The 27,265-nt window shown below is 30.1% G+C and overlaps 2 protein-coding genes and 3 non-coding genes across 6 annotated transcripts; 2 read left to right on the top strand and 3 right to left on the bottom strand.

Annotated features, from left to right (window-relative positions):
• The first annotated feature begins 1,293 nt into the window (after positions 1–1,293).
• Positions 1,294–16,952, top strand: LOC125070308. Of its 2 annotated transcripts, none has more exons than XM_047680115.1 (9): positions 1,294–1,447; positions 9,916–10,071; positions 10,636–10,787; positions 12,172–12,372; positions 12,945–13,061; positions 13,272–13,578; positions 14,449–14,488; positions 14,911–14,971; positions 15,984–16,952. In XM_047680115.1, exons 2-8 carry the CDS (start codon positions 9,924–9,926, stop codon positions 14,936–14,938), a joined length of 993 nt encoding a protein of 330 aa, XP_047536071.1. In that variant the 5' UTR covers positions 1,294–1,447; positions 9,916–9,923; the 3' UTR covers positions 14,939–14,971; positions 15,984–16,952. The 2 variants fall into 2 exon arrangements, with proteins under 2 accessions (XP_047536071.1, XP_047536073.1); XM_047680117.1 differs by lacking the exon at positions 1,294–1,447 and adding an exon at positions 3,783–4,080.
• Positions 16,953–19,888: 2,936 nt separating this feature from the next.
• Positions 19,889–19,961, bottom strand: Trnav-cac. The gene has a single exon. It is a non-coding gene; the product is annotated as a tRNA-Val (tRNA).
• Positions 19,962–20,127: 166 nt separating this feature from the next.
• On the top strand, positions 20,128–27,028 carry LOC125070493 (trimeric intracellular cation channel type 1B.1). Its single transcript, XM_047680384.1, has 7 exons — positions 20,128–20,390; positions 22,253–22,409; positions 24,588–24,760; positions 24,994–25,093; positions 25,549–25,669; positions 26,028–26,195; positions 26,856–27,028. The coding sequence occupies exons 1-6, from the start codon at positions 20,270–20,272 to the stop codon at positions 26,181–26,183; spliced, it is 828 nt and encodes a 275-aa protein (XP_047536340.1). The 5' UTR covers positions 20,128–20,269; the 3' UTR covers positions 26,184–26,195; positions 26,856–27,028.
• On the bottom strand, positions 21,073–21,144 carry Trnap-cgg. Its single transcript has one exon. It is a non-coding gene; the product is annotated as a tRNA-Pro (tRNA).
• On the bottom strand, positions 23,818–23,889 carry Trnap-cgg. Its single transcript has one exon. It is a non-coding gene; the product is annotated as a tRNA-Pro (tRNA).
• Positions 27,029–27,265: the final 237 nt, after the last annotated feature.

The raw sequence follows: 27,265 nt of genomic DNA on the forward strand, positions 1-27,265 counted from the left end.
AGAAAAAAATAGCAACTTGATATGAATTCAAGACGTAATTTATAATTATTTTTGATAGAGGATTTTAAATATGTATCTTAGTTATTCTAATTATAATTATTGGTTTTATTATGATATATTTAAGAGTGTTCTGATTACGCATGATTATTACTTTATGCATAGACTTTTCTAAGCAGTCTTGTTATGACTTAATTCGCAACATCGAATTCACTTACGTGATTGTCTTAACATGTAAGGTATCTTAACGCAGAATGTATAAACCAACGTCCAAAATTTCAGTGAAGCCCAAGTAGAATTTAAAATTTACTTATAGTGTGTCAATTATACTATTGATTAAATCTATTTTAAGGTTCTGTATTTATACTAACACGTTTTTGAATAAATTTATTCCGACCTCACATGCAAGCAAATATAAATAGCACTATTACCAAGAACTATAAGTAAGCTACCTCTACAATTGTAATTGATAGGTAATTTGAAATCCAATCAAATGTTTTTTAGTTAAGTGAACTTTACAATACTTTTTTTGAATCTTCAATATTTACCACTGTTATATAAAAAAAACAGCCTCCAGCGAGAAGAGAACGATAAGGAATTCGGATAGTTTTTCTTTTAAAATACATACCATATATTCAATGAGGTTTTCATAATATTTATTTCATTCATAATTATTGTTCTCGATGCGGGATTAAAACTATTTTAATGAGTAATAAGATATATTTATTAATTGTGTCCTTGTAAAAATTTACATTATTTATGCTATAGTAACTAAATGCTGATTAGGCTGACTTCTTTAAAAAGTTTAATATTCAATAGATATCATGGAGTTTTCGAGTGTAAATTTTGTTTTAGAAAGAGTGCGTATCGCATCTGAACTCGTGTCGAATTGCAGCCTCATTGCATTATAAAATAATATATAGGTCATTGCATCGGTATATGCACTGTCTTATGCACTATTATTTATTTCTGTAGTTGGCGTCTCTGCTATCAAAGACCGAAATCGATCACTATGTAATGTAAAATTTACTACCCAAGGTAATGTAACAAAAAATGTGATTTAAAGAAAACATAGAGGTTCCGAATATCTTAATTGGAAAATATTAGGAGAAAACATCAAAATAAATTAATTATACTGATACTTTCATTTTAATTTTTATTTCAATATTGAAAAGATTGCGAGTCTAGATTGTGCCTAAATAATAAAATATTTGTATCTGTCATAAGAATTATAGACACTATATACTAATGTCAAAACTATTTGTTAATATCAATTGTCAATTTTAATATGTTTATTATCGCGGTTTATCTTCCTATTCGACTTTAGTTTAGTATGTCGTTAACTATTTATTAACTTACACACTTAATAAGTAATTTTGAAATCTTTTATAATAACGGTCTAGAAACTAGTTTACTTGTGTAACACGGGGAATAGTTGTCGGCGTATGAAGTAAGTGTTTTATATTTCAAGAATTTATTACATTGCTTTCGCTCGTTTCATTTTCTCATAAATTGAAAAGAAAATGGACGAGTTTAATAATTTTGTAGTTCATTGAAACCGTACCATAATAGACAAATTACATTATTTTTCAAATGTTGCATACAATATAAAGTGTATTTTATTTAGTTTTAACAAACAAAACATGTATCTTTTATTTTTAGGTAGCTTATAAATTTAGCTAAATTAATTTTGATAAACAAACTAATAAATATGAATATAATGTATTTAATCTATATTATTAAAATTAAATATTTTAATAATAATAGCAAAAACACAGTATTTCGAAACAAATAAACAAAAATATACTTGAAATTTTTTTGCTCAAAATCTTACACCCTTTTAAACATTAGTTCCTTTTATCCATCTCAAATAAAGACCAAGTTGTTCAAATATAAGATAATAAATCACATATTTAAATCTCATTAAAATCAATATAAAAATTTAATTTTAATAGTTTCCATAAATCTTAAAAAATATTATATACCTACATAGTTTGAAAAAGTATATTGTGTTCAATTGTATTTAACTTAAGTAAATAATAGACTTGAGGCTCGTTCAAATATAGCCTTGTATAAGTATATATTACTTTACTATTAATAATATTTCATGCAAACTTAACAGTTTTATGTTGTATTAATAATATAGAGTATGCAGAGAAAAAATAATTGTTCATAATTTAACATCATGTATAAAATTTAATATTCGTTATCCATTAAACAAAATTGCAATGTATAAATAGAAAAAGATTAATATATTATTTTATTTATTATGGAAGTCTAATTATGAATTTAATTACAGAGCTACTCATCTTAAGTAGTAGTAGTGTCTTAAGTATTTTTCATACATTTTCATACATTTTATACATGTTAAAATCACAAGTTTAATGGTTGACAATTGACATATTTCGTTCTAGAAATCGTTGAATTGCAATTATACTATTTGTATTTGATTTATTAACTTTTGTTTAATAAGATATATAAACTTTTTGGTCACTTTGTAAACTTCTGTGATATAAAGTAATTTAGTAAATAAAAAAAATAATAAATATGTAGCATTAACAAAACAGTTTCTATTAAAATTCAACTGCATCACAAAATTAGTAATATTTTGTTTCCAACCCATGTTTCTGTTTAATAACAGACCTCAGTTGTCGACATTGATACAATATTGAGTAATTGTCGGTGTCTTTCTGAAGACTGGTACATGCAAAATTATGGTTTAAGTGGAAACATATATATACCAATTTAATAATATTGTGATAATGACTTGGCCATTAAAAAAAAAACAAATATTGTATAAAATAAATATAATAAAAATCCTTTTAGTAAAAGTGAGTGATTTAACTTAATACTTATTACAAATATTGTTTTTTTTGCAATAATAATTATAATGAGAAAATATACTCATGTTTCAATGATTTGACTGGAGCTTGATATTACTTAAACAAGTAGACAATTTAAGAAATGCATCATTGCCTATAATTAGATGGTAGTTTCATAATATCTATTATATTTCATATAGATACTCTATCACTCATAATGCAACACCTATTTATACTTGTACATATATTGTTATACTAGTAATTAAGACCTCGCTATTCTTAACTAAATTTTTATTATTTTGTTGTACCCATTCTATGCAAAATCTTATTGGGTTACTTTAAAATAAACAAGTAAATTTTCGCATTTATAATAAACATTAATTTTATTTACGGAATATCTTCTTTAACGATAATTTAGTATTCAATATACCACTTATATTTTTATATAGTACGCTGCCTGAGATATCTTGGTGGTTAGATCTTGTGAGTCTTAACATCAGAGTGTGAATTCAAGCACTAGCAAGTATTTATTTATTGTTCATTTCGTATTTCGTAAAGAAAAATGTTCAGATATTTGCTCGATTCAAATGATATTCTGCCACATGTGTATCCCCCAAACCATATTAGAGCAATGTGGTATAATTTACTTTGTTATACATACATATATATATATATATAACTATGAAGAATAGAATACTATATAATACTCTAGTACCGATAACGCAACAGCCGAATCGTTATACAATCGTTACACAAACAAACAAACAAGGTAAGTATATATTATTATTTATTAAATAATAATTGGTCGTTGCATATTTGTCTTGGACGTCTCGATATCTGACTGTGATTGCACCGACCTATGCCCTTTGCTTTGACACTGTTTATAATAACTATCTATAACATACTCGCCCGGCTTTACTTGGCGATAGCGGTGTGGACCTTCAACTCATTAAGACGATTCCTTAAATAAATTAAATTAATTATCAATTATTAATTAATATTAGCTTGAATAAATGTATGTTTAATGTCGAAACTAAACCGTGTTTTGACTAAAAAGTGTGCTATAAACTATTCGGTCGGTTAACGTCGAAAAATATTAAAATCAAAATTCTATAATTATTATTTTTTGTTGCGTTTTCATTGGTGGTAGCGTTTTAAGTCGGTGTGTTACTTAAGAAATATATATCAATCTACCACAGAGGATAGAGTGTTTTTACAACCCGCCCTAGAAAGAGTTCTTCCGAGCTGCCTATCTATCCAGGTAAATCTTAAATAAATATAAATACTGCTTTAATTATTTAGCTGTTTTGGCTGTATAGTAAGTTACGTTCGTACTTCAATCAAAAAACGACAGTAATAAATTTATGCGTATTTTTAATCTACCTTAATATTTAATACATGTCAATAAAATTTAAAATTGAATTGCATAATTAAAAACTGATAATTTTCATTCCATTATCAACTTTATTTATACACGTAAATGAACCAAACCATTCGCAGTTTTACTGTTTTGTTTATCTTTTATATGAATTCAATTTAAATTCTATAAAATGTATACACTCCTCGTGTTTTATTTGAAGGTTTGTTAATAATTTTATAGCAATACTAACATATCAAATGAAAATTTGATGAAATAATTAAGTTCTAGTTTTCTAATTGTACTTATGTCGTGTAATTAAAGAAGATCATTTTTTTTTTTAAACATCGTCGATAATTCGAGTATTGAACGTACTTTAAATCTTTGTAACATTTAATCAACTGTGAATAATGTAAACGAAAAATACGGTAGTTGAAAATAATTTACCTACTACTTAAATCTTGATTAAAAAATGAATTAATAATATTAAACAGAATTATTTTACCCTTCAAATCCAAGATGGCTAACGTAACGATGTAGCCATATTAAATTAAGACTACCAACGAATTGTAATATTACTTTACATTAACAATTGCATACATAAATGTTATATATACGTATTGATAAATAATTATAAATACATAAAAACGTTTGTATGTGTTCACTCGGAGTCGTATTTGTTTTATCTGTGTGAACGGAAAAAGTATAGATAACGATGCGTTTCTGTTAAAATGTTTTCATTAATACCGCATTACAGGAATGATATACAATATGTAGGCCTTTTACTGTCGTCATATATTATATATTGGAAAGGTGACTCGCTTTATCATCCGTATTATTTCGCCTTGAAAATTTATTGATTAATAAATACGTAAATTGAGATCTTTCGCATAGTTACCTTTATCAATATTTATTAAGTATTTTATTTTAGTGGTTATAGTAATGCGTCATGTAAATTTTGATAAAGTTATACTAGCTGACTATCCCGACTTTGTACGGGTGAAAAAAAGAATTTTATTTTTATTTCGATCGCAGTGTCATATATCGGGGCCAATCTAACCCACTTGAACACTCACAAATCGATTTATCAAAGTCGGTCCAGCCATGTATGTAGAAAAAGTTCAGTAAGACACACATACCGAAGGATTTATGTATTTATGGATAAAGGTCTACCACCTTCGTGCAAGTCCGTCTAAGTAGGTACCATTCACTCATCAGCTTTTCCACCGACCCACAGCAATTCTTAGTATTGGTGGGTTCTGGTTTGAAAGGCGAGTGAGCGAATGTAACTACAGGCACATGGGATATATTTGGTCACCAGTTATGCGTTACAAGCAAAAAATGTTTTTTTTATTGTATATATACAGTTTCCTAGAAGTAGTCTACTTTTATGTTTTAACTTTAAAAATTTCAATCTTCCATTCAATCTTTTTACCCTCATACAACTGTATTTTTTTGTGAACAGAATCCAAAAGTCACTTTCCAATTTTTGTTTAAAAATGACGAATTTTTTTATAATTTTTTTTTCCCCCTGAGTATAAAATTAAACAAAAAAATTATAAGTGCTCTAACTTTAAAAAATATTTTTAAATTTACAATAATTCTTTTTTATTTAAGAACAATAAAATTAGATTTATAAAAAATTTCGTTGTTGCTAGATTGCCTTGAAGTTCTTTTTTTTTTTTAATTTTAAATTGCAGATTTTATTTATATTAAGACGGTAATTGATACGTCCATGAACTTTTTTGTCATCCTCAATAATTCATTTCGACGCACTAAAGATTTATATATTCTTTTAGTTTGAATAAATTTTCTTTAAAAGTCGCAGATTTTGTCTATTATTATAATAAATCTATTATATGGCATCTATAAAACTACCTTTTATATCTATAGTATACAATAAAATCCCTTCATCGTCCGTACGCATAGATCTTTTAAACTACGCAACTATATGTATTTTTAATGCGGTTTACATCAATAAGCAGTGTGATTCAAGGGTAAGGTTTCCATGCATAATACATACTATAGTAGAGAAAAGAGAATAATATTAACAGACCCAGGCGGAAAAAAAAAAGTTTGTTCTTCAATCTGTACATAAACCCTTATTATACCTCTGTGAAGGTCCTGGCGGCTAGTAAAGATACCATATTAATCGCACTGTTATATTAAATGAAAGACAAAGTTATTAATAAATCTATTTCAATATACACATATAATATCATCGTTGATATACTTTTGGCTCCTATCGTGCGTATCATATACAATTACTTTGCGAAATCTATCCGTCTTAATCCATCACAGTGCGACGACGTATATCATTATAGCCTAACTTCCTTGTAACGGTTACTACGTTGAAAGTTTTATTGACCTGTGTATTTAATAATAATATGTATATTTTAAATTTATTTATAGAAGGAAAGCAATTGACCCTGTGATGGAGTGGTGAACACTTCGCCCATAGTCACTGGCAGTCAGCATCAAACATACGGAACTAGATAATTAGATTTTTATATTAAGTAGACGGAAAATTAGGAAGTAGATAAGTACAATCATCAAAGCTAAGTTACCTTGAAAGTAATATAAAAAAATATCAACATATATTATATATGCAGCCTAAAAATATATATTTCACATATTTTTATACATCGTATAAATTAAGATAATGAGATATAATTCTAGAAATCTTCTCATCATCTTGCTAATGCGAAATACTGTACAAATCTTTGGATTTAAGCAAAACTTATTTATAGATAAATCCCATAGTATTAATTATTTAAATTAGTTTTCGTGTTTACCTATCGGGTAAAATTAGTCACACATCTTTTTAAAGACAATGTATTTTTTAAATAAAAAAAGAAAACATCTGTGACAATAAAACAGGCCTAGCTAAATTTGACATCAATTGAACGAATCTATCGTTTCAGTCCTCTGGTTGTTTTCAAACCAGGAGTTTCGAAAATTGGAAAATTTTTGTTCAAAAAAGTTTGGAAATTTTTGTTCAAAAAAGACTCATTTTACGATTAATATAAGTAGTTATGTAATAAATAAAACTAGAAAAAAAATCCTGTTGTTCATGTACCTACTGACTTTTATAGAATAAATAGTTTTAGCTTAAGAGCTCCGCAAAGCCAACACTACCATAGGTTAAAGTAAGTCGGAGACCACTCAGGGTGGAAGTAATTGAACAGTATTTACAAAATAGAAGTAGACGAAGAATACTCGTGCAATCGACTTTGGACGTGTGGAGTTCCCAGTCAGCTCGTGATCACAAATGCAACTCTATCGTAGAGCGAGAAAAAATATAAAAAAAAAAACAAAAATTATTTACAATAAAATGTAAATTAAAACTAAAGGAGCAGAATTAAAAATTTACTTAATCAATTTTAAACAAATGAAACACGTAAATAATTTAAAACGTTTTTAAATGATTACGTTGGTCCTTGTTGTAACGTCTTTGCTATCGCTACCAGTTTTTATTATTCATGGTCGAATATCTTAAAAAATATATGCTGATGTAATTAATAATAATTATACTAAACTGCGTATTAATGGCGTATATTTTTTAAAGTAAAAAAAGTGATAGGTTGAATTAAGTTGTCGAATTCGTTATTTTTATTTTTAAATGTCACGTTATGCGTAAGTAAATATTTAAAAATTATTTTTTTGTTGTATTTATATTTCTATATATCGTCGTTGCGCCTGCAAAAGTCGATATGTGTTTTTTTCTTATTCTCAGATTGTTACGTTTTAATCGTTATTTGAATACGCAGGTACTGTAAAAGCAGTTATCTATGTGACGTTCATACATCGAAAGCTATATAAATGGAAATAACGATTAAAACAGCATAATAATCTAAAAATAAGAAAAAAACACACAGCGACTTTTGCACGCGCAACGACGATGTAGTATATATCATTTAATTCTACAAGAACATGAAATTCACTCTTGCCACGTTAATGTTCTAAATTTAAAGCTGGCGTAACTGCAAAGCGGAGCTTCTTATATTATAATAAGTTAAAATGATAATTATATAAGTTCTATTTATATTGATTAAGTAACAGTAACAGTTCTATCTATAAACATATGTTTTACTTAGATTTATAAGTAGCCAAGGTGACTGAGTTCCTACTAGGTGGCTCATTTCTTAGTGGTTGGTGCAATCGAAGGTAGAGGATCCGATCTAGCAATACTGAATCTGAACGTGTCTAATTTCTGTCTATAAATCATCACGTGGTCGATAGAAAAACAACATGACGAGAAAACCTGAATGAGTCAGATGGGAATATGCTACAAATATGCGACTAAACTACTACTTTTCTTAAAATACTAACCGCGTCTGTGACGGGATTAATGGGATATTAGTGTTTTACTTATAAACAGAAGCCTAGACACAGATTTCCATGTTTGTAACTTAAATATTGAATTTCCTTAGCTCTTTAACATGAGTAAGTCATAATACTAATTTCTAACATCAGAAGTCACGAACTTCCATCATATTTTAAGTGTTAGGTGTTGGGGGTTGAATTTTGAATAAATATCTCTTATTGCTTACATATTTTCTATAAGGAATTCCTGTGCAGTTTCATCCTGTTAAACAAAGCAGTCAGACATTTTAGAATTTTATTAAATAGAAATTACAAAGGGGTTTTAATTTGTTTTGTTAAGCTTTCATCTATAATATTTGAAAACGTGTCTTAATTCTAATCTGGATTTATTTATTTAAACCAGCATAATTTAATTCAAATATGTATGGGTATTATCTTACGAAAAATTATGTATAATTCCATAACGAGCTTCTTAATTTTTTTACCTCTTGATAAGATAATTCTGTTCGCTAATAATTCGTGTAAGCTTAATTTTAAAAAAAAGTTTGATTTTTTTTACCAGTAATTTATAGCAACGGCGGGATTATATTATTATTATGATTATACATGCGGGATATCCGTTATTACCAGATATCAAAACAATTTTTTTAACTACCTTTTTTTACAATCTTCGTCAGATTGAAGACTATAAATTCTACAAACAAATCTGGTGTTTATTCACATACGAGTTTACAGATATAATTTAATCGGTATTTTTGGGCTGTCATTAATCTCACACACACTCGGACATCTTGTAAGCCACTCATACTAATGCACGCCAATAATAATATAAAGTAGAGGACGCGCCTTCGTGATGGAATAAATCTATAATAATATTATCCAGTTAAATCCGAATAGCCAGACGTCCTTCGCTTATTTTCCATTACTCTTTGATTGATTTAATTACACAAATTATAATTAATAATACTTATAAATGTTCCTTAGCGAATACTCAGGTAAACAATGTTTCGTCTCTTTCTGTCATCATTGGTTTTGCATTCGATAGAAGAAGGCAATCATTGTTTAACTAGTCACATCTTAAACAACACTAAATAACCTTACCAAGAAATTTTGTATCAGCTTAATTCCGCTACGCGTCTTGGGAGTATTTTTTCTGTAAATTGGATTTATTTAAGTGTGCCTACATATTTCTATTAAAATGTCACATTACAATTAATAAATCACAGTAAATTTAGGAGATAAGTTTAAGTAATACTGTAACTAAGTAAGATAAATTGTAAATGACGTATTTTTTTTTAAAGAAACAATAAATATATAAAACTATTACCCTCAGTGATGCTTCCAAATTTTTAATTACATTCCATATCCACTACACAATATAATCTTGCATTAGCTTTACATTTGATTCATTAGTTTCAGTGATGGAACTAGTATCGATCGTCAAGGAAGTCTTACAGAATGCGGCGGAAAGTGCAGCGAGCTATCGGCTCGGGCAGACCGCGCTCCGTTACATGGACCGAGCGCTCTGGATCGTTGAGAAAAGCGCGAGATGGGCTGTACCACTACCGTGTACGTTTATTTAGAACTATTTTATAACAATTGTATCTGATAATACATAAATAAGTTTATATGCCGTTATATAAACTAGTTATTATTTTCAGGTATTATCTGTGCCAAATCTTATGTTAGTTTAATAATAATATGGTAATGATATATAATTTTATAAATGTAATCCATGATACATAAAATTCTTATAATCCAAAAATGATTTATTCGTTGTATGGGATGTTAGGGTAAAAATAATAGAGAGAGCTCGGTTCAGTTTGAACTTATTACACCAAATGAAAATATTTTAAGAGATTGTCACAGAAAATATTTAATTGACACTCAAATGAAGTAAGTATTACTGGCCAGTAGTAGGCAACAATTTTATAGTAAAAGACATATAAAATACTTTTTGCAAGAGATTAAGTTTTGTCTATAAAAGTAATTTGATAATTCAACACGTCTCTTAAAATACTTTTTGTCATATATTTTTGGCGTCGGTAGAGATTTGATAATAATATATTAAAATGAAATCGATGTATACATATAATGCTAATAAATACTAATATATAATACGTTACATTACAGTGGATCAAGAGGAGAGGCCACAGCCAGAACTGATCCGCCCTCTTCCCTGGGTATTTTTCCTCTCCCTCCTCCTTGTTCTGCGTGTCACGAGAGAGTCCATATCGCTCATCAATCTAGCATTTGGGAAACCACCGCTCAGATCAGCTGATGTCGTGAGTATACTGTTACAATATTTGGTATTAACATACATAAAATATCAGTTTAACCGTCCTGAGCCCAATATTTTAATGATAAAATGATTACATAGATATAGAGTCGAGTAGAGTAGTCTAGAAGGTAAACAATTTTTTTATACTTCATGAACAGATAGTGTGGATAATAATATTACTATTATTTAATGTTCCATAATCACTGAAGTTATTTATCAATGATTATTCGACGTGATCATTCTCAGGCAGGAATGAGCAAAACAAAACTATTTACAGAGACCTCTTTTAAGACCTTAAAATTCCACCCTCAAAAATAAACGGCCCATCATAAATTCATCACTAATTGTGATGTAAATTACAAATGATGTTCATTAAAAAACTGTATTTGAACAGATATACATTCCATAAAAAAAAAAAACAAAACGTTGTATAATACAGATTATTAATTTGTAATATTTTAAATGTGTTTATTTTTAAACAAGTAATTATATGTTAAAATATCCGGTATGTTCTTACGGTACGAATAAAATCACATCACTATAAAAAAACGAGCGAGCATCCGTTCAGTCGTTAGTTTGAATACAGACGGATCAATAGATATCACATTTGATCATAAGCAGAAATAAATACAGACTGATAATAGCAATACATTCATTAGCATTATTAATAATAATTATTCCATACATATTAGCTAATTTGTTTATATCACACGATAGTGTTGATATTAATGAAGTGTGTTTAAATAAACAAGTTACTATCGATAACAATTTGGGAAAACGACACGATGAGAATTAGTACACAGTACAGTTGATAAATATACTTATAGTAACGCTTAAGTGTGGAATTAATTTACTTTTAATTTTTAGATGAACTAAAAAGGTTTAATATATTTATGTTTAAAGATTTATTGATTCGTGTTCTGATAATACTATTCTATTGTTTTTTTTTTACGATAAAATCGGACATCGGCTATAATAAATGAGGATCTTTGAAGGCACAATGTTACGGCGAAAATTAAGCTAGAAAGACGAGGAAATTAAATAGAAATCTAGGAGTACGCTATTGCGAATAGTTTTTTTTAAATCATCGTAATTATGTATAGTGACAAAGAGGCCAACCGATGATAAGTGGTTCTAACCACCCATAAACGTTGGCGCTGTAAGAAATATAAAGCATCCCACACATTGCCAATGCTCCATCATAATTGGGAACTATGTCACAGTTACACTGTTTCACTCACTCTTGAAACCGAACTACTAACCGAACAGAACAATTTTGATTGTTGCTGTTTGGCGGGAAAATATGTGACGAGTACTCACACTCAATATTATTTAAAAAGATTTTGAAACGATTTTTTCAAAATCTCCTAATTGTAAATGTTTCTCAGGTAACATATATTCAAAGCAAGCGTCGCTACCTGCGCACTCTCAAGTACCAAGGCAACCGCATCATGCGCGCACGGACGGAGCCCGCGACGCGGGAGACTTGGTACAGCAGCTTACAGTCGCTGTTCGAGTTCACGATGTGCTTCCGGAGGCAGCACTACGGGAACAATAACACGCAGCTCAGCAATGGAGACGAGATTCTGGTAAGAAATCTAATAAAGATAAAATATATTTTATCTTTGCGAATTACATTTAACTAGTTGTCGCCCGCGGCTTTGCTCGCGTTTTAGAGGTTGGTCGTCAGGTATTGGAGTTTTAGCTTGCTTCATACCAATATTCGTATAGACCGATAGAGTTACTTTCGCATTTAAAATATTAGTATAGCTACCAAGTTTCTGTACAAATGATATCCAAGTAAGGTATATTGCTAGCAGCTTATCCCGTAAATCTAAATCTCGATTATCTGGACGAATAAATAGTAAATAAAATATTATATATAAACAAATAATGAAAAAAAATCTAATCTTATGTAGATTAATTACATTTAATTACAAAAGATGCTGAACTGATAATTTTCTAGAAAGTTCGGCTTAAATTATTTTTTTTATGATATCGGTTGGTGGACGAGCAAATGGGCCACCTGATGGTAAGTGGTCACCACCGCCCATAGACAATTAAATTACTTCCAAAGTGAATGAATAAATGTCTTCTATGGCCTATCAACATTTGTTTAATTTACTACACGTGATACCTAAATGCGTTGTGATGTTTGCAGGTGGTGAAAAGAAACAAGCGAGGACAGCAAAACGACGCCGACAGCAGCATGGAGCGCCTCATAGAGAAGATGATGGTGGACATCGACGCCGATTCCGACGACTCGTCGGGATACACGGTGATATATCTTTTATATAATCTAATATACATATATTAAAAAGGTTCCTGTTTTTTTTTGTAAAGGTGTATCACGCAACAGCTGCTAAATATTTTTTCATTAAATTAAAAAAAAACAATTTCCAATTTATTCAAAAAAATATACATTAATCTACACTGACTACTATTAACAAAAATTAAATTAATAGAATAAATTTTATTTATCTTTCAGTTAACAAATATCACAAATCCAAGAAGCGAAAAATCTGATTATAACACAGAGTCGGACCAAGATACGTTTCAAACGAACAAGTATCCCGAAGAAATCGGTAACCGGTGTAACTCCTCAGCGGAGGGCAATATTTGTCACGAGAATTCGGTCGTGTCAGGAAATACAGACGACGTTGGGCTCCCAAACTGTGATGATATTTACAAATTAGGAACGAAAATAAATGATTCGAAGGAATATTCCATAGACTTTATAAAAAACGAAATCAGTAACCAGGTGGAACAGATTATAAAAAATCAACATAAAATTGGTAAGTTTGTTTTTAAGTAATAATCAATAACAAACGAAGGTGTAGTCGCCGCACTTACAATTGACATATATATATATTTTAATTTATTTAATGAAAATGAAAGTACATTTGGAAAACAAGACTGGCAGTGCAACAAAAACAATAAATAAATAAATTAAATAATTATCATAATTAACTTTTAAAAATCGTACCTTGTTATTATTAACGTGAAAGTGAGTTTTTTTGTTACGCTGTCGCGTGTTTACTATTCGATCATTATAAAATGTTGCATACACATTGCCAAGAATCAAAATCAAAATATACTTTATTCAAGTAGGCTGTTACAAGCACTTTTGAGTCGTCATTTAACAAACTATATTAAGTGATGCTACCACCGGTTCGGAATGTAGATTTTACTGAGAAGAACCGGCAAGAAACTCAGTAGTTACTCTTTTTCGACATTTGAAAGTCAGTCATTTTAGTTAGATACAATTATGTATGTATGTAATATATCCTGCTTGGAAGTCAACAAGTATTAACTCCTTTTTTATCATCTGTATAATCTTGTATTGAAAAATATGCCTTCTTTACTAATGTATATTTACAAGTGATTTTCTTTAAAAATGATTTGATTTTATGTAACGGCAAAGTTAAAAATGTCTGCGGAATTTTACTATAGAAACGGATACCTGGCCCCAAGACAAGACGGATTTATTGAGAGTGTAAATTATAAACCACACAGGGTACCTAAAACTTGCCCGTCCTGAAACTATTTATATATATGTATCAAATAACCAATCATTTTTATACCCTATAATGTTTTATGCCCGTAATGCATATTATTTCCACTTACTATGATTAAGATATTGAAATATATTTTTTTATTTTCAGCAAATGGAAGAGCAGCTAACGATTCTTCGATCAAAGAAAGGTATATATTTAACAAAATTTTATTACTAAGTTAAATTTAATACATTAATAGTCTGTAAATTTCCCACTGCTGAGCTAAGGCACCCTCTCCCTTTGAGGCGAAGGTTTTGGAGCATATTCCAGTCCAATAGTTTCCTCATGATGTGTTCCTATAGCGCCGAGCACGAGATGAATTATAAACACAAATTAAGCACATGAATATTCAGTGGTGCTTGCCTTGGTTTGAACCCGTAATCATCGGTTAAGATGCACGCGTTCTAACCACTGGGCCATCTCGGCTCTAAGAGAGATAAATACTATTTATTGCAAAATCTAATTAAACAGACATTTAGAAAACTATAAAGATTTATTCAATTAATATTTAATTCTCATTAAATTGTTACCGCCTGACAGGTAAACCTTTATTATAACAAAAATATTTAGTTCCACAGAAGCTGAAGCTGGATATTGAAAAGAGTCATTCCGACACTAACTGTAAAAAATGGTAAGGACGTTATAAAATGTTTATTTAATTCATCTAAAATATTCATTATAAAATATCGTTAAAATATCGTTAAAAAATTCATTAGATTATACGAATAGCCGTCTCGAATGATGAACAGAGAGTACATCCATGTTTATATACACATTTTCGAGATCATCATCATAGTCACGATATTATACATACATAGCGATTGAAAATGAGTACCCTTGTTATTAGATTCGTAATTAGTTCGATGAGAAATCATAGTTAACTCAAATAATATTCTTAATCTTTGAAATTGTTTATTCTATTTTTTTTTATAATTAATTTATATTTTCAATGATCGCCGTCAACCTATGACCCGAAGCTTATCTAGTAGTCGCCGCTTCATGTTCTTCTAGCGTACTAAAGACGATAGTGTCGTTTTTTTTTTTAATTGTAACATAAAATAATACACAAGTTGGATACAAATTAAATTTGATTATAACAACGTTGTAAAAGAAATCTTACTTCATCATATTATAAATGAACTCCTTTTTTCCGAAAAACTCTCTTTCTCTCCTTTCCCCCAAGTGAAGTGGGGGGCGGGTATGTGGGGCTCGCCGGTGCTAAAAGCGCCGGAATACTTACTAAAAAACCAGCGGTACCCACTCCGTCTTTACAGGGGGCATCACGGGATCGCTTGCGCATGCTACCGTGACGCCCCGACGGTTGGCTCACCGTTGTGCTCCCGGGGTGTAAATATGAACTACGAGCTGAACTTTCGGGTTCGCCAACGTGAAAGTTAGTTTGACACTTATCATTACTTATTTTCACCCTTTGAGTGTCCAAAGGGTGAAAAAGTAACCTATGTCCATCCTTGGGGTTTAAACTTGCTTCGTATCAAATTTCATCAAAATCATTCAATTTAGTGGTTTAAGCGCAACAGACTAATAGAGTTGTTTTCGCATTTATAATATAACTACAGATTGTATTTAATCATGATAATAGTATTGTAACAATTAATTAGACTTTAATCATTATATGTTCACAGATACAAACAACAGTGAAGTCCAAAAGTAAGAACAATTCGGGTACTCGTCCATATATTTTTTTCTCTAGATGGAATTTGTAATTTAAAGTTATTTTATAATTTAGTTGTTAAATTGTATTTAACGGTTTTATTTTCTATTTTGTCTTTATCGCAAACGTTTGGAATTTATTACAAATGTACAAGAACCACAAACTCTAAGGTTGCGGCTACACATGTGCGACATAGGACATCACAAGTCCTTGGTAAAAAGATAGTCTGTCTGTCGCATAAATATACCGTATGTTTATAGCAAATGTACTGTTAAATAACGTTTTGCCTTTTTTATGTCAAATTACTTATAATAGAAAGAGATAAGATCTATGGTTTAACTTTAAATGCAAAACATTGTACAACATTTATTATAATGAACAGGCTTAGAAACTCTTTGTTGTATTCTGTCCTTGGTTCGTTTTCTAAGCTTGTTTTGAGCATCATAAAATGTTAGCAAATTTGCTTACATTATTTTTTTTATATTATTATCTTTTGTCGAACGTTTATGTTACCGAATTCGATCATTATTTAAAAACTGTTTCTTTTTTTTTTGTTTTGAGATTGACTGAGACCTTTTCCTATATTTATTATAGATGTACGTAATATAAGGTTTTATATACGGTTTTTTTAGTAATGTAAGTTTTCAAAATATATGTTATAGAATTTGTCGATTGTAATAATATTACGTCGTAAGTTTGAATTAACGTGCAATATTCACAAAATTAATTACATATATTATGTGAATCTCAATTCGCATCTAATGCGACTTCATAATCACAGTTAACAGTCTCAGTTGTCACTATATTGATTCTGTCAGTGTTCCGGGACATTTTATTTTGTGAAGTGTTACTATTTGAAGCGTCAATAGCGCAATGGTTTACGGGCCGCCTAGCGGTGTAATAAGTCGCAGGATCGATCCCGACCTCTTGGGCTATTGTCGTCCCCACTTCTAACAGAAGTGATAAGCTTAAAAGGAGGGGTAAATAGGAATATTAGTAATTCTTTATTTAATTTGAGAGATTATTAGTACGCGTTTTTAAAAAAAAAAAAACTATTCCTTCTTATTAGATATTTATTTCAAACACAGTTTTACAAGAGGAAATTAAGTTTCAAAAATAGTAATTAATTATTTTGTTACAAAATAAAATCATAATTGAATGGTTATATATTTTAAGCATTCTTAATATTTGTTATATCTGAAGTCCGTGATACCAAATACATTTTTTGCCATTGGGCCTTCTCCGAATAATATTTGTCCCATTTTAAATCTATATTCTAAAAGATTGACCATCCCTTTAAAAGCTCACTTCTTTCCATTATCGAAGTTTAATATTCTAAACAACAAACGATCGATTCGTATTTAAACAAAATTTTATAATTAATTTAGGTAGTTAAACGAATTCCATCGTTACCAATCATTAGGGTTTCTAATAAAATCATAATAATCTGTGGTCATTTATATAACGAGCTATGAGGTTGAATAACATTTATTATAAATCAATTTCAGTTGAAATTTCCATTCGTATTTTAAGAAGCAACTGTATTCTTGAATTCATTAATCATAATCGATATTACTCAATGATAACAATTAAAATTTTAGTAACTTACGAAAATCGATTATATACATTTAAAATAAACGGTTTAACTTGCGCCAGCATTAAATTTATTTTAATTTTATGATTGTAACTCATGTCGTTAAGCTATATTTCAATGTTAGAAGGAGTAAAGATAAATAAACCTTAAATTTAACATAAATAAGATACCAAACGATTTGCGACTAGCTCTGTTATATAATTCACTGCAAAAAATCTTGAACAATGTATATTTATTTATAATGCATAATTCTTCTTTTTTTTTAATACCACAGATTATTTAAACTCCGACCAATGATGTCATATCAATTCAAGGTCATAATTTTTTATTTACCTGCCATTGGAATTGGCTATAAGGGCTTGACACATATCTTTCTGGTTGGTTGTGCTTATGAGATCGGCTTTGAGTGCCATAAAAACCCAAACATTTGTTACTCTACCTTATTTGGTACTCGTTAAGATATACGAGTGGTTTAATTATATGGATGGGTAAGTTAGCACTTGATGAATTACTTTATAAACACAAAGAATATTTTTGACTTTAAAAATTACGTGTACATTTATACGTCCCGATGCGAGTGTTGGAATGATTAGTGTTGTACGTCTAAAAATATATTTACGTAATATATTCCTGTATTTTAATTGAATTTAAAACTAAGATTTTACAATGGTTACTTGGCAGCTATTTATAATTCTAGTTCCTATTGTTGAATTTATAAAATTTTAATTATGATATATAATTTTTCATTCCATTAAAATATTACAATTTTTAAAAAGTTAAATTGGAATATTTACTAATTATACAATGAACAATTATAGCTGATTTAGTCGTATTTTTTTTGTAACATAATTGAGATGAAAGGGACTCTACGATAAATGAACTTAAGTAAGGTTATTAACTAATTCATGACATTTTATGACATTTATTTATATAATGTACTCTTAGTATACGGTATTTTTAAACATTTTATAATAAAAAGCGTGTGAAAGAAAAAGCAAAATTAATTTTAAAAAAATAACAAAAATGTTTCCAAAGTTTTGGCTGTGTAATGAATAACAAGACTGATGGGGATATCGTTGAAACTGTTCCTAATTGTGCTTTTTCTCGAATTATCATAATAATTAACATTATTTTTATACGTAATTTATATAAGGTTTTTTTTTCTAATGTTTATATCTGGTGAATTTACCATTGCAAATATATTTATATTATTAAATAAAATTATTGTTTTATTTGATCTCTACGTTTCGCTTCTTATATAGCATTTTGTTTATTAACAATTACACTTCTGGGCCGGCCTTCAATCTGGCTGCTCATGCATTTGTTATTGGCAAATATACATATGTCGCTCTTTAAATTAAAAGCCCAGCCACTTAACCAAACCAAAGCCCTTTAGCAAACTAAATAACACCCATTATCATTTGTTCAAAGAATACCTTACCCTTTCCTATGACCGGAAGATGTATTGGCTGATGTAATTCAGGCCGCTGGTTGAAATGTATCGTTTAGTAAAGTCGCTAGGCGTTTCATTAAACGCCTAATTAAGCTAGTTGCCTGATATATATGTATACACTTCCTATAAATAATACGGTCTGGTTATTCATGCATTAGTTATTAACATAAAATTTTAATCAATATAGATATAGAGCGATTCATCTTAATCATATATTATACTAGCTGAACCTGCGGCTTCATCCGCGCGAAATTTATAAAACACAAAATTTCAACCCTCGATTTACTCCCTTAAAAGTGGAATTTCGTCAAATTCGTTCTTAGCGGATGTCTACGATCTATAAGGAACCTACCCGCAACATTTCAAATTTGTAGATAGGTGTTATAGTTTCTGAGACTTCGTGATTAGTATTTCGCTTTTATATTTTTATAAATAGATTTTACCTTTTCATAAAAATATTAACAAATATAGTATGTATATACCTACATTTTAAAAACAAACCAAATTTTAAAACATATACAGTGCTACAATCTTCTTTCTTCATTTGTCGAAAAGTAACTGATAACATAAAAACATTATTTACAATTATTGTTTTTGAGATCTCAATTTACTTCGGCATTAAGCAGCTTAAGAATTTAAAAATAAATATTTAACTGTGTCATATTCCTCCGACAAATAGACGGTATGATAAGATTCCATTCAAAAGAAAAGTATACTAATAATTAAATGAGATAGTAAAATACTATTTAAATTAACTTAACGAATGCTTTATAACTATGCTCCAAGCAATTCGCAAAAAAATACTCCTATTCAAAATAAAAAAAAAGACTGTTTCCGCCCGGGATCGAACCGGGGACCTTGTGCGTGTGAAGCACACGTGATAACCGCTACACTACGGAAACTTGATAATCTGGGACGAATTTTCAGATCATAACCCACTTTTTATTAAGTAATTGATAAAAATAAAAAATAATTTGACAGGTGTAATTTATAACAGCTATTTTATCGGACACAGTGAGATTCCAACCGCTCTGATTGTAGAGAGTTGACAAAAATAATCAAAAAAGCCGATACATTGCTTCCGACCAGCCAGTCTCGCGGCTACTTCGCCCGCGGATAGTCGCGGACACGTCACCGTGACATATTATTGTCGGTGTTCAGTTGGATTATATTCCCTTTTATATCGGGAGCTGCTCAAAAATCATCAACCATGGATCCCGAAGCTTTCTTAGACCTGGCCAATCAGGTCATAAAACTTAAAATGTACCCATATTTTGACGTAGCGCATTCTTTGCTCTGCGCTTTAGCGGTGCGAGAAGATTTAGGAGCTGGTAAGCAAAATAATAAAATATATTTGAAATAAATCCCGCCAAATACATTTATTTAACCCAATCACAGTACTAAGTATTATTATAATATCATGTACACAAGCTGTCCCTAATTATAAGACTAAAATTAAGCCACCTATTGAATGTATTAATAGACTTGTTCCTTTCATTTGTAGACAAACCGCACTTTGGGTTGCCGATGCCGTCGTTTCAGAATATAGATATTAACATTATGAGAAAAACTTAACTTTCATTATATAATCATCAGCTAATTATATTCTCTAGTATATTCTGGGACCAAAATGTAATTCTAAATTTATTATCATGATATGAGGCGCACATAGTAATATTATGATTGAAATAATACGTACTATCTTACACTGACGTGGGCGATAATGATTGTAGATTAACGTCGGTGTAATTTTTCATTTTAAATATACAATGTATTAATTTAGTAAAAGTTGAGAGAGTTGGAGAGGTTATGTTCTAGCGTTTTGTTTACGATAAGAACCCATCACTCTGTTCCTGAATCTGTTATGAAGACACGGGAATAGATGGCGCCTGTATATCAAAAATAGGTCATAGGCTTATAAATAATCAGTATCATATAAAATTTGTTATGATAACAAGCTAGACGCTTCAGGATTGAGTTTGTAGTTAATGAAAAAGAAAATTTGCTACACTTGGGCTCGTCCGGGATTTGAACCCGGGACCTCTCGCACCCGAAGCGAGAATCATACCCCTAGACCAACGAGCCACATTAATAGGTTGTGAAATTAAAAAACAATTTATTGAGACGTTTTTAATAGGAAAACATGAAACAATCATCTTTGGTTTCGTTGTTTTTTTTTAAGAAGTTAAAAGTGTCAACAAGACAAACAAGTGGTATTTAGGTTGGACAATGCTGCCAACAAATCCGATTTAGTATTTTTAAAGAGCACGTCTCAAGCCCTACGAAAGGTTTTGGATTCAATTTTTACTTTCTTCTAGAGTTCCAAAGCAATGTCATTAAATATAATAATTAATTAAAGACTTTTTCGTTTCGTATAACATGTTATATCCACAAAAAGCACAGGATAGTTTTTTGAATAGTTGCGTTTTATACAATTCTAATTTTTTTCTGAGCTCATCTACAACATTTAATACCTATATTTTTAAGTATTACGAACATCTACGAACCAATCGTTTTCATTGTACTTTATCATTAACATTTCAGAAAAGATGCTACAATATCTTCATTTTTATCATCTTTTATATGACCCTTGTCGGAAATGGGAAAGCACAATTTAAAAAAAAAACAACATTTCTCGTAAATATCCTACTGTTGAGCAAAGACCTTCTAACCTGTAAAGGATCCAGTTTAATACATGACGCTATTTACATGCGGACTAGCTCAAGTATTTGTATTAGTCTTCGTTTTTTCGATACGTGTTTAGAATAATAAAGGGACAAATTCTAAAGACCTATAACGCTTGAAAAGTTGCTCACTCAGTACAGCTTGCGTATTTTACGATTCGCTCTCTCGCCCGGTGGGTGATTAAGCATAAAAACTAAAAAAAAACCACTCTTGCTTAATGTTTTAAGCCTATGACTCAGACGTATTCCTTAAAAGAGGTTTATTACGAACGCTATAAAATTATAAAATAAGCAATAAAATAACACGTCAATGTTAAAAACGAGCGAATATATTATGTTTCTTGAAACCACGAAACCGAGTAGGGACGAGTTTTGTGGCGCTTGTGAGGTTAGAGGCATAGCTAATATCTAATGTGTCTAAACTATACTATATAATATAGTTGTTTAGTTTCGTTTGTTTGAATACAAACCCGGCGTTTCATCATAGCATTATTATATAACGGTTACAGGTGCGCAGGCTTTTTCCCGCAAGCATCCTTTGTCATGCTGGTTGTCCACTATGCTCGTGATCTTCGCGGGCGGCATGGTGGCCAACGGGCTGCTCGGGGAGCCTATCCTTGCGCCGCTCAAGAACACGCCGCAACTTGTAATAGGAACTGTAACTTGGTAAGTTAGTTTTTTTAGCTTTTTATCAATATAAGTGATGACTAGGTAGGAACAACTCCGACTACACATTCCACACAGCCCTGCAACTAGTATAAACAAAATGATATTAACTTCGCTATAAGATTTATTCTACGTAATTGGTCTCATTTTGAAAACTCAAATTTTGGCCAATCTCATCATTTTGGGAGTACAAAGAGTTCGTAACTGTTTTTTACACGCTTTTATCAGATTGACCTGTATCTATGTAACGGAATCTTTCAACGTGAGTATCACCAACTTTAAAACGTCTGATGAACTAGAAAATTGGCACACGTACTAATGACCGATAACGATACAGTAATTTTCTCCTAGTATCCCGGTCAGGATAGTCAGGCTAACAAAATAAAAATAGAAATATATATTACGTGTAAATACATATTACGTGGAGCTATATAGCTTCCGCGTGATTTTTTAAAATGATTTCTTTTTTTTTAAGTGTCTATACGTATACATACATTTTTAATGACTTCTAAATTTATCTTGTAATCTTAAGTATCCTACTAAATTATTCTAATGACTAGAAATTAATTTAATAATTAAATCTGACGAGTTATAGTGAGATGACCTGGTTTTCCACCAATAGACGGAAATACTTTGTACATATTGCTGTGTTTATCAAAGGCAGTATAGTTACTGACATAAAGGACGTAACATATCGGGGTTGTTGGTGCGTTGACGATGTACGGAAAAGTTTATGTAGCATATAGCAGTATAGTTTATAGCAATGTCTATAGGCGAAAGTATAACCAAGCAGCTTTTGTGCCAAAGTCAGTTAACCTATAAGCCTCCCATAAAAAATTTGAAAAAAGAACAAAATTATCATTTCATTCCAATTAAATTACGAGCTTCAGTGCTTCTCCTTAAGAAGAGAGGAGGCCTTAGCAAAGACTGTCACATTTCGTTCACTTTACATGTATCTAAGCACGTTTACTTAATAAAAAAAATACCAATTTTTAAGCAGAAGCCAGCTGTAAAATCCGTATTGAAATATTCATAAGTTTGCCGACGAAGAATTTCTAACCATTAGGAATTATAGGATATTCATTTGCTAGACAACAAACATATATATTTAATTGTAATATTGTGAATTGTGTGTAATATCCTCTTAGTAAAAAGAAAATATTTTTCCAACTTTGTATCAGAAGCTGGGGGAAACCATTTATTGACGTTTGTATAAAATATAAATACGCGGAGGGAGTTACCAACTTCCATAATTTATATTGTAACTAAAAAACATGATCTATATTTTTTAATTAGGGAGCTCAATTTCATATCAATATATTTATTGTGACTAATAAGCAATAAACTATCCATGTTATTTGAATATCTCTGTTTGAAAATCATCGTTAATGGTAAAAATAGAGTTAATGGGCTCGTTCGGGATTTGAACCCGGGACCTCTCGCACCCGAAGCGAGAATCATACCCCTAGACCAACGAGCCATATATTTCATGAGTGTAAGTTTCCACCACGTTAGAATAGAAAATAATGCGTTTTGTATATTTTCTTATAATGTATATATCCTGAACCTACCAAATTCAAGAGAATTATTTACTTATATCTCAATTAGATTTCAAATTCACAATAAAATATTACTTAATTATTAAATTAATTACTAAGTATATATATATTAGTTACTAAATGTAAAAATAAAATCTGCAATTAAGTACGTTTGGAATGCACAAATCTGAAAGTAAACATCGAAAATCGCGATCGTCATTACGCTGTTCTTAAAATAATATACTTGCACGTTCTTTCCCTTTTCAAGACACAGAGATCGATATATGTATAAATTAAATAATAAATTAAATTAAGTATTTATAGTAATAATTAATTACGTAAAGAATTGAATAAGTATATCAAAGCATATGTACATTATTTTAATGTACTTATCAAATACTTGTGTATGAGTATTACTGTTCTATATTTATCGTTCTATTTTATGTTCTATATTGAACTAAGTTCATAAAATGTGGAGTTAAATAGATTTCTAGCTTAGTTCTTCTATTATATTTAAATAAACAATGAGTGTATCTCTTTATTGTCTACCATATAATCCATATTTTTTTCGATTACAACCGTCATAAACATTAATAAGTCAAGGTGAGTAGGGCCAAGTTTATACACTTATTTTTTACAGGTATGTGGTGTTCTACATGCCCTTTGACGTCGGTTATAAGGTGGCCAAATTTCTCCCTGTAAAGGTGGCTGCTTCGGCCATGAAGGAAATATATCGAGCTAAAAAAGTATACGACGGTGTCAGTCATGCTGCTAAACTGTATCCCAATGCGTACATTATAATGGTTATTGTAGGTAAGTCTATTAATGTGTAAAAAACACTTTCTCACCATCTGAAAAGAAATATCGCTATTTATTAAGTGTTGTTTATTTAATACGTAAAACCATTAACTATAAGGAAAGTATTCATTCTTAAATAATAATATAATTCTTGATTAAATGTCTATAAGCATCAAAGATGTTCGATGATGGGCTGTTTTCAAATATTATTCCTGTACTTTTGTAAATTATTTTAAATCAATTTTCAGGTACACTGAAAGGAAATGGTGCTGGATTTACGAGACTAGTTGAACGACTCATACGTGGAGCGTGGACTCCTACCGCTATGGAAACAATGCAACCTAGCTTGTAAGTTTAAAAATTGTAGAAGTTATTATTTATTTTCCAAGAGAAATAAACCTCTTCTCATTTTGTACACTATCCATATACTTAAACAGTAAAATGGAAAATGATATCTACCTATAACTATTATGAAAACAGACCTATTTCGATAATAGCTTGCTTCGTTCTAAATGTTAAGTGAACCATAAACAGCGCTTGTGTAGACACAATTAATATAGACATAAGAAACATTTTTATCTTTCTCGATGTTTCTTGAGGATCATTTCGCATTATCTTCAGGTAAACTATTCATACTTAAAACACGAACCTATTTAACAACTATTGTAATAAGTTAATGTGTAAAACGTGAATTTAATAAGTATTTTATCAATGCAATAATATGTATTTTTTACACGAAAGAGTAGTTAAACTGTAAAAGTAAGCAATTTAATATTTGATGAATGCTTCGATTTGTTTTTCAGCTACACAAAGGCTTCTCTGGTGGCTTCCGTGATATTTGTGCTTGACAAAAAGACTGATTTAATCTCGGCGCCACATGCGCTTGTCTACTTTGGCATCGTGATCTTTTTCGTATATTTCAAGGTAACTATTGTATCATATTTGATACTTATGTTATTCCATTAAAGCATATACAGTTGCGTAATAATAAATAATTTAACAGCACTGTTAGATTAGATTTTTCAACAATGTGCGTTATTACTTGTCTTTGCGTAACATTAATGGATGGGTTATTCCATAATCATTGACTTTTTTATGCTTTTCTTCTTTTAAATAAAAATGTAAACTGTTTATGCATTCCTTATGTTCAGACCAATGTATACCAATGTCTCAGCATAAAGAGGTTTTAGTCTAAATAAAGTTTTATAACAAACAAAATCCAATGCTACAATTTATTTTAATTATTGTACACTATTTATTTAATTATGTTTGCATTTTTCAGTTGTCTTCCATTCTGTTGGGTATACACGATCCATTCGTACCATTTGAAAATCTATTCTGCGCCTTATTCATGGGTGGTATTTGGGACTCACTTGCAAAATTGTTAGGCAAAGGTCAGCCTAAGGAAGAGACCAAAGATGCGAAAAAAACTAATTAGTTATTTAAAAATGTAAGTCATTTTATAATTATAGTTGCTATTTTTTTATATTAAATACGAATAAATTTTATATAAGCGATATGAATGTTATTTGTCAAGTAATGTTAGGTAAAGTACCTACTACTATTCATTTATTTAAAATTATGTATGTATGTGTTATTCATTTTTTGAAAAAAGATGATATTGCTATTTCTTTATTATTAGTAGAGTCATGTATTTAGGCCACATTATTAGTAAAATTTCGGTCTTTGACAACGTCTTCTTTCCATCTCATGTTACGATGAAACCATTAGTTATAAATGAAACTAAGATTATTGCATTATTTGCATTAGCAGCCCGTAAATGTCCCACTGCTGGGATAAAGGCCTCCTCTCCCTTTGAGGAGAAGGTTTGGAGCATATTCCACCACGCTGCTCCAATGCGGGTTGGCGGAATACACATGTGGCAGAATTTCGTTGAAATTCGACACATGCAGGTTTCCTCACGATGTTTTCCTTCACCGCCGAGCACGAGATGAATTATAAACACAAATTAAGCTCATGAAATTTCAGTGGTGCCTGCCTGGGTTTGAACCCGAAATCATCGGTTAAGATGCACGCGTTCTAGCCACTGGGCCATCTCGGCTCAGAAACTAAGAACACACCTATAATTTAGTTTGTTGTATGTTTTAAGGTTATCAGCGATCAACTGACACCGACAATACAAGCTGCGACGTTATCTTTTAGTTCATCAAATAATTAAAAGAGTAAAAAAAAAAAAAAAAAATTGCAAAACCCCATAAATCTTAAAAAAATGGCACAACGACCAAAGTTCGGATTATTATTTTTAGACTTTAAGTTTGACTAGTCATAACATTAAGTTTTTACGTGCATGACGGTGAATTGTTTCTAAGTATTATTGTGTGAGTTTTATATGTTCCCAAGTTATACCTACTGTTACCATTTGAAATCAATACTTTTAGTAACTTTGTATTCATTTCCTAAGAAAAGTCATGCAATAAGCTATTTCTTGTTAAATTACATAGTATGTTTCCTATTTACACCAATGATATGTTTTTAAAACTGACATGTACGAATTATTCG

Source organism: Vanessa atalanta, chromosome 17 (assembly GCF_905147765.1).
Source record: "Vanessa atalanta chromosome 17, ilVanAtal1.2, whole genome shotgun sequence".
Lineage (NCBI taxonomy): Eukaryota > Metazoa > Arthropoda > Insecta > Lepidoptera > Nymphalidae > Vanessa > Vanessa atalanta.

Coding starts and splice junctions, on each gene's coding strand:
- LOC125070493 (XM_047680384.1), top strand. CDS start 20,270: ATGGATCCCGAAGCTTTCTTAGACCTGGCCAATCAGGTCATAAAACTT. Junction 20,391..22,252: donor GCGAGAAGATTTAGGAGCTG/GTAAGCAAAATA, acceptor TAACGGTTACAG/GTGCGCAGGCTTTTTCCCGC. Junction 25,094..25,548: donor GAAACAATGCAACCTAGCTT/GTAAGTTTAAAA, acceptor TTTGTTTTTCAG/CTACACAAAGGCTTCTCTGG.
- LOC125070308 (XM_047680115.1), top strand. CDS start 9,924: ATGGAACTAGTATCGATCGTCAAGGAAGTCTTACAGAATGCGGCGGAA. Junction 13,062..13,271: donor ACGACTCGTCGGGATACACG/GTGATATATCTT, acceptor TTTATCTTTCAG/TTAACAAATATCACAAATCC. Junction 14,489..14,910: donor GATTCTTCGATCAAAGAAAG/GTATATATTTAA, acceptor AAAAATATTTAG/TTCCACAGAAGCTGAAGCTG.